Source organism: Chamaea fasciata, unplaced genomic scaffold (genome assembly GCF_029207755.1).
Source record: "Chamaea fasciata isolate MVZ Bird 193981 ecotype frontalis unplaced genomic scaffold, bChaFas1.0.hap1 SCAF_16, whole genome shotgun sequence".
NCBI classification, from domain to species: domain Eukaryota; kingdom Metazoa; phylum Chordata; class Aves; order Passeriformes; family Sylviidae; genus Chamaea; species Chamaea fasciata.
In genome coordinates, this window is record NW_027094101.1 from 3,655,864 (window position 1) to 3,663,571 (window position 7,708).

Below are 7,708 nucleotides of genomic sequence, written 5' to 3' on the forward strand. Positions count from 1 at the left end.
GTACTCCTGGTGCCCCTATTAAGTGGGCAATGGAACTTCCAGCCATCAGAAGATCAGCTCTGGCAGCAGGAAGTCTGCTCCACTTTGGTTTTTCTAGTGTCCTTCTAGACTGCTATATGCAGAAAAGGGAGGCTTCACTGTCTATCTCCTTCACAGACCTTTTGTAATGATCTGAGTCCCATAAGGACAAAGGGATATTTTTTATAGTAAGGTTTTAACACAGGTGCTGGGTGTTGCTCAACAATTCCAATGAAGCCAGGTTTTAATTTCCAGGTACAGTATAGGGCTCATGTGGACAAGAGCAGCTGGAGGAGTTACTCATACTGCAGATACTGGCATAACATGCATTTTTAAAAACCCAATCAAGTGGAATCACAATTATGAACAACGATAAGCAATTCAAGAAAGGAAATTGGCTGCAAAGTCCAACAGGAATTTAACATAGCAGTGGCCTGTTCCAGAACAAAGACACTCAGGAAATCAAGCATTGTAGTCATTGTTAAAGACAAATCTACAATAAGGAGACAGAGGATGAGCAGTGTTGATTTGGATAACTAGATGCAGGAAAGGGAATACACGACAGACATAATTCACCAAGTGACTACTCCAGGTTTATTTGGAAATATACATTAACATACCACATTAGCCATGCATGCTCTTCTCTTCAGGCACTTAAGAAAAGCCAAAAAGAGCAGCAACGTGGCCAGAGAGACAACACCAACAGCAGTCATTGCAATGCCAGCCCACGTCTCCTTGCTCAGGAGAGTGCTCCCTGCAAAGCAAGGGGAAAACAGTTTGTTTGTGGAGACAGATCCTCGCTAAGCCCAAGCGACACCTCCCAGCACCACAGTGGCTCAGTACCTTGGGCTGCAGACCACTCTTCTGGCACAAAGAGGACAGGGCCCCCCAGGCTCACCACGGCAGAGTTCATAGCTGCCATCCCACTTTCTACAACAGTAACACAGCACAGTTGAACCCCACAGTGCAGTGGGTTATCTTGGATCAGCACAACCTAAAATCCACTCTGACATTACCTCGCTTGCCTCTAGATGGCCTTGGGCATCTTGGTATGCACAGTGGGGAGTCTGGATGAAAACGGTGGCAGATCAGAACACTGCAGTGGAAGTACACCTGGGACAGAAGATGAGAGGAATGAGACAGTTGTTCATTTTGAAACAACAACTGCTCCTCATCCAGTGTCACCTACCAGGCCAGGAACAGCTTTGTCACCAGAGACAAAGGCAAAAGTCTTCACTTCCAGCCTTTGGCGATAGTTAGCATAGCTGACACCACGTCCCACAGGGTGAAACACAGTCCTGTAGCTGTCTAGGTCATACTCACAGCTGCCAATAAATAAAAACCAAGTCAGAACATCGGGGTAAAGAAGGTTTGGGTTGTTGGTGTTGACTGCTTTAAGCAGCAGATTAAAGTCCAAGGTTGAGATGCTACCTTCTTCCTACAAATTCCAGCATCCCAGGGCAGTACTTGGAAGGCCATCGTACTCAAGGCTCTCTTATTAAAGGGGGAGCAGGGGAGAATTATGTAACTCCTCCCACCCACTGCAAAAGGTGCTTTTGTTCGTATGCCAGGCCACTCACCCATCCACAACAACATTCCACTGGGGCAGAGATCTGGGATCTGGTGAGGCCGTTGCCCAGCAGTCGTCCAGTACCAGGTGGAGGTTGGGGTCATTGCGGTTCAGGACCTGAACCTCCAGGAAGATGGGCTGCCTCAGGTACCTCACTATGGGATACTGATCCTCACGGTATGGCTGCCTGTACGAGTCCTCTGCAAGAGCCAAAGCCATTTCTGTTAAATAACCCAGGGTGCAGAGAGGGTCTCGAGCTCTTCAACAGCAGCTGGTTGGACAACCACCGTCTGTCCAAGGGCCACAGATTTGAGGCATCTGCATCCGGCAGCAAGGATGAGCAGGAGGGAAGCACACCAGGACAGTAGAAGTCCATGTTCCAGAAGAGATCACTCTTCCACCCTCCCCTCCACAAGCTCCAGATACTTCCCAGCCAATTGAGCCCAAAGCCAGCTTTACCTGGGTAGCTTAGAAGAACTAAGGAGAGGGAGCCTTGATTCACTGAAGAAGGTGGAGGAGAAAGGTTGTCTACTTTTATAGTGAGGGAGGCATCACCATTGCTGAAGGAGCACACTACTGTTAACCTGTAACAAGGAAGGAGCAGGTAAGCCACATATTGATGTGTGAGTAATGCAGTACTGGATGGCCTAAAGAGATTTCCAGACACACCTGAGTTCACTGTCCCTTGAGATCCTGCCCAGGGGAAGGTCTGTCCATAACGCCCTCACCTCATTCTCATAGTGAATCTGCTCCCCATCAAACTGTGGGTAAATAACAGCATTAGTGTGGGCATTCCCAACGCCTGAATCCCACCCCCACCAACCCCAGCCACACACTCACCCAGTGCCTGGTCCCACACCCGTTCAGTGGGACGTGAAACCGAACCCTGTCATTCAAAGGTGACTTGTAGGCTGGCCTGCACACAGGATCCCTGAGCCTGAGTGCGTCCAAATCCAGCAGTGGTGTGGTACTCTCAGCAAGGACTTCAAAATCCATGTACCCATCCTGGGTGCACACAGCAGCTGTAACAGAGGTTCACAGAAGTTGTCGTGTGAGTCAGTGTCTGCTCTGTCTGCCAGGAGCTGTCGGTGACACAAACTAATCCAACACTGCTGAGGCATCGCAGCACAGGAGTCAGTCACTTACCTATTGGTGTGGGCTGCTCACAGGGGCACTCAGGGTGCATCACCATTGCCACAGTCTCCCCATGGAAGCGAAAGGCCAGTTTCAAAGAGGACATGTAGTACTGAAGTCCTGAGCAGCTCTCCCCAGGTAGCTGAAGGATAAGAGTTACTCTCTGGAAATGTGACTACAAGAGCTCATTTTAACACATGCACCTGTTAGAGCTGATTAACAAATAAGCCAAGACTGAGGAGCACAAGGAAACTCACTTGCATTGCTCTGGGCATGCCAAATACCTACCCCCTCCATGAGAAATATTTTCACCTCTATCTGTTTTTGCCAAAAGACTCCAGGAAACCGAAGTTACCTTGCATGATGTTGTCTATTAAAAAGACAGTCTGCGTTCATCTTAATCACACCTGTCCCCACCCAGCCAGGGGGCATGGCTGACTCAACAGATGCTTAATCAAGGTCAAAGTTACTGTGCTCTGGGTCTCAAAACACCAAGGAGGTGTGATCACACCAACACCTGTGACTCAAGGATCAGAACTCACCCTGGACTTCAGGGCTCCCCTGCTGATATACAGCCTGACCCCTCTCTGTGTGTCCAGAGTGATTCCATTTCCCTGAAGCTGATCCATGGGGATGGTCTTATTCTCTATATCCACATCCATAAGGATCCCTGGGAAGGCTGGGATGGCAACAGTCATGTGTGTTGCATTACAGATTGCTGGACCTGCAAAAACATCTTTGATAAATGTAACATCACAGCTTCCCTGGGGCAGCCACAGGTCAGGTCCTGACTTTTTCCATGCATTACCTGGAGCACAAAGCATTCTTGACTCCACAGTGCGTCTATGCTCAGGAGGGCCGTACATGAGCTTGAGTGCCACAGCGTAGAGCACCTTATCATTGTGCTGACAAAGAAGATGGAGCTCTATTAGACAGTGCTCAGCTCCTGATCCATCATAAGACCAGCCCCAGAGGGCTGTGCACTGCATCAGGTTCAGGTTTGCTGCTATTCATGTCTGCAAAAGCAGTTTCTTCCCACCTCACCCTTTCTAAAAACAGCTGCTGATCATGAGACTGGCAGTCAGATGCTCCCAGGACCGGCTGTGGCTAGAATTCTACTTCTGGAGACTCCCACTCACTGTGCTGCTGTCTGAGGTGCACACTGTGCCTCCCCCAGTTCCTTGTGCCAGGCAGTTCAGTGACAGCTGTGCAAAGCCAAACAGCTTTGCACACACCAGCTCAGCCCAGCAGCGCATCAGCTTGACAAGAGCTCTGGCCCTGGCCTGAAAATGCATTCCCCCAGGTCTACAGGAGGGAGACAGTGCTGGCCAAACGGGCTGGGTAGCTCCTCAGTGCTGATCCTCCGTTCACATACCTTGTAGGACACAACTCCAGTGGCAGCAAAGGCCACCTGAAAGATCAGGTTATGGCCATCAACTAGAAAGTTATAGCCTTGCTGCATTGCTTGCCCAAGGCTCAGCTGATGTATTCTGGTTCCATCATCAACTGACAGATTCCAGGACATTGGAGCTGCTGGAACCTGCAAAGCAAGAAATCCCTGCTTAGGGAAGGAAGGCACAGAAGCATCGAGGCATTATCACCCTGCAGGACTGCCACCTCCCAGGCTTTACATTCAAACTCCCTATGTTGACATAGTGCAGAACTAGGCTTCCCAACAAGATGCAAGTTCATCAGAGAGGTCCCTGCCTGAACTTGGAGATATCAGTCTCAGTTTATGCCAAAACCCCAGGCAGTGCCCCCCCCGCTCCCTTCACAAGGCAGAAGGAACATACCATCTGCTCGTTACTGAGACTTGACACGAGTCCTGGGAAGGTAACCTGAAACACATCACAAGAATTAGACTGCAGGAACTTGCAGGGCTGTAGCCACACAGCAGAATCTCCACTACAGCTTCCCAAAGTAGACAGCCAACATCAGCTTTCCAGCTCCCCCTGCAGTAGGGCTGGAGCCAGACTGGGTGCGTCGTTAACGACCATTTGCAAACCAGCTCTCCAAAGAGCCAGCAGCCAAGCCAAAATCAACATGCAGCCAAGACCTCCTTGCAGCTCACTGGTGCTTTCCCCAGGTCCCAGACACACAATTCCAGGGGACAGCCACCCTGCTTTGCAATCCTTAGAGCAGGATCTATAGCACTCCCACTCCTCTACTTACTGCCATGAAGTCTTTTGTGCAGTTTGTTACACCAGCAAACACAGGAGTAGTGACTTCATCTACATGAATGCTGTCACAGTGAAAACTGTAGGTAATGTTTGTCTCCTCTCCCATTGTGTCATTCAGCATCAGCCTCAACCAGAGCTGGTGCTGACCATGCTGCAGACAAAAGACATTAATCAGAAAGAGGCAGCAGTACTCACTCCAGCATGAGGGCAGCTAAAAGCCACTGGGACTGAACTCTTACTTCAGAGTTGGTTTAGGTGTTTGTACCAGTGCAAGGGACAAGATGACTTCTTGTTTTAAAAGCCCAGTGGAGAAGGATGAGCTCTTTAGGAAAGCAGGAGGGCACAGGCTTAAGTTGAAGAGTAAAAGAAATAAAAATAACTGCAGAAGTCAAGAAGAAAACTCCCAAGGAGTGGCAGGTTTTAGTACCAGAGAGTCAGCTGGCCAAAGAGCTAAGCTAATAAACAGCAGAACAGAGTCTTATGGTATTTCAAATACCTAAAAGCAACAGTTACCAGTAAAGGATCCCACTTTGGCCTCCCACATACTACTCTACCTCAACAGCTGTGATCAGCATATGGTGTTAATTGTCTGTCAATACACATTTAAATTGATTGGTGCTCTGAAATTCTTGAACCTGGTCCATCTCCCTACGAGAAAACCTGTCAAGTAGTTCAAGCCTACAGGAGAACACAACATTTACAGCAGGCTCTGAGGGATTTAATGCTTAGTTGAAAGAATAAGAATTTCAGTAGCTTTGGGTTTGGTTTTCTTTTTCAACTTTTGGCATGAAATGTTCTTCTATAAGTATCTTAGATTATCAGAAGTGTAAGTATCCTCAGTCTTAAAGAAAGTTAGAAATAGAAGCCCTATTAAACCCAGTCCTGTCCAAAGAAAAAATTAAACATCTCCTAACTCCATTACAGCAGCTTCCCAGGATGAAGGCCCCTTTACCTGCTGGCTGGTGCAGTTGGCAAACAGGACACTGAGTATCAGCCTCTCATAATCCACAGTGCGGTCACAGGACATGATCTCCTCACCACTCACATCTAGGAGGGATGTGGAAGGTTAGCCCTGCAGCAGGCAGGTTTCAGCAGGAGGGCCAGGGCAGCAGCAGTACGTACCAACGACACACACATGCCAGGAGTAGTTGCTAAGCTGTCTGGAAAAGTCAATTTCTATCCCATCCCTGTGGCAGGTCACATTCTCTGCAGAGAGAAGACCACCATGAGCTCCAGCACACCCTCCTGGAGGCACACACCCTGCAAGCCGCCCAAGCCAGCCACCCCTCGGAGCCCTTTCCATGCCAAGGCAGAAGACAAGCAGCTCCAAGCAAACCCAAACCACATCCCCGCCGCAGCCATCCCAGAGAGAGCACATTACCCAAGAAATCCTGATCCCCCAGGCCATTAGCACAAGGGGCTAAGCACAGCAAAAATCCAAACAGGAGCAGCAACCTACAAGGAAAAGGGAATCAAATGAGAGAGCGGCAAGGAAAGAACCCACCTCCCCTTGTACCCCAAACCACACTCACCACATCCTTGAGGTGCTCCAGCACTGCTGCTCAAACCCCATCTCTTCAGGGCACCACAAGCTTGGTCTGGGGCTGCCCAGGGATGGTTATATAGGCCGTGGGTCTGGCTCACACAGGTGCCACCTCTCTGCTGCCCAGGGAGCAGAGCACTTGCACCTGCTGCTCCTTGAGTGGGGCAGCTCACGGGAGACTCTAAGGCAATACTGAGTCTTTAGCAGGGGTTGTCGTTGCCTTCTATTTTGAAGGCATCCCTTCCATGCTCTGATGATATATCCCCTTTATTCCCATGCTGGATATTTAATAGAAAAATGCACGTCTGTTTCGGCAGTTGTTTTTTGGAATGGAGTTTTCTGTGCCAGCATGACAGCATTTGAGACACCAATGAGCTCAGCATGGCTTTCCTTGAGACTGTTGGAAGCACTGATGAAGGTATCACGGGGGCAGAGATCCCCAAAACCAATGTTTTAACTAAGCAAAGAGCCTGAATGCCAGGTCAGGACTTCTACTTCTGAGCACTCACAGCAAAAACTGCAAAAGTTCCTGTGATACAACAGATAATGTCACTGCTGCCAGCCCTAATGTGTGCAGGCTCTGCAAGGGATGCCCTTGGACCCAGAGCAGAGCAACAACCACGTCAGGTGGGTGCCAGGCAGCACTGGTGTGGGTCCCACAGGGCCTGGCATGGGTGACCCCCAGCCTGGTGTGGGTCAGGCTCAGCCTGCCTGTGGGAACTGGCTGCTCAAGAGGACATCCAGCAGCACTGCGCCCTGGGGCACAGAAGTTTTGCCTCCCTAAGAAGTGAAGAAATAAGCTCTTATTGTTGTTTTAAATGTTGTCATCGTCTCTGAATTGTGTGGCCACGATTACCCAGTGTGACTAATTTCATTCTTCTCTGAGCCCATTAGTTCCAAAGATCTCATTAGGCAAGCAGGGACTACTTGCCTCCCCTTGCATGGCCTTTACCATACCACATTTGGTGCCTCAAAAAGTTGCAATGAGGAAATGTTGTGCTGGATTGCACAACAACATCACTGCAGATTTGTGCTCCAAGTTATCTACAACAACCTAACTGGTGATGCTGCAGCCTTTCGATCTAAATTGTTTAACTGGCAATGGTTTATTTGAGACAGTTCTCAGATTAAGAGTAATGCCCATGTACACAGTGAAATCCAATAACGAATCAAAGCTGCAGGTTAAATAATTCATTAGTTTACAACACCATGTACCATCACAACGGAGTTTCTCTTGAGCCTGGTAAGAAATTTCAATTGAAA

General features: G+C 49.0%; 1 protein-coding gene across 1 annotated transcript; it reads right to left on the reverse strand.

The window, feature by feature from the left end:
• Positions 1-589: 589 nt before the first annotated feature.
• ZP2 (zona pellucida glycoprotein 2) lies at positions 590-6,483 on the reverse strand. The gene is made up of 18 exons (XM_066198387.1): positions 6,435-6,483; positions 6,284-6,357; positions 6,025-6,108; positions 5,855-5,949; positions 4,895-5,053; positions 4,516-4,560; positions 4,098-4,262; positions 3,531-3,627; positions 3,265-3,446; positions 2,735-2,864; positions 2,429-2,610; positions 2,258-2,349; positions 2,048-2,172; positions 1,599-1,788; positions 1,208-1,343; positions 1,035-1,131; positions 862-948; positions 590-772 (listed from the first exon to the last, which is right to left on the reverse strand). The coding sequence occupies exons 1-18, from the start codon at positions 6,473-6,475 to the stop codon at positions 630-632; spliced, it is 2,124 nt and encodes a 707-aa protein (XP_066054484.1). The 5' UTR covers positions 6,476-6,483; the 3' UTR covers positions 590-629.
• Positions 6,484-7,708: the final 1,225 nt, after the last annotated feature.

What these genes read in the sequence shown, in the direction of transcription:
- ZP2 (XM_066198387.1), bottom strand. Translation starts at nt 6,475, where the DNA reads ATGGGGTTTGAGCAGCAGTGCTGGAGCACCTCAAGGATGTG. An exon ending in TGAGCAGCCCACACCAATAG is followed by an intron (nt 2,611 to 2,734) that starts GTAAGTGACTGA and finishes CCTCTGTTACAG; the next exon opens with CTGCTGTGTGCACCCAGGAT. An exon ending in AGTTCTTCTAAGCTACCCAG is followed by an intron (nt 1,789 to 2,047) that starts GTAAAGCTGGCT and finishes TGGCTCTTGCAG; the next exon opens with AGGACTCGTACAGGCAGCCA.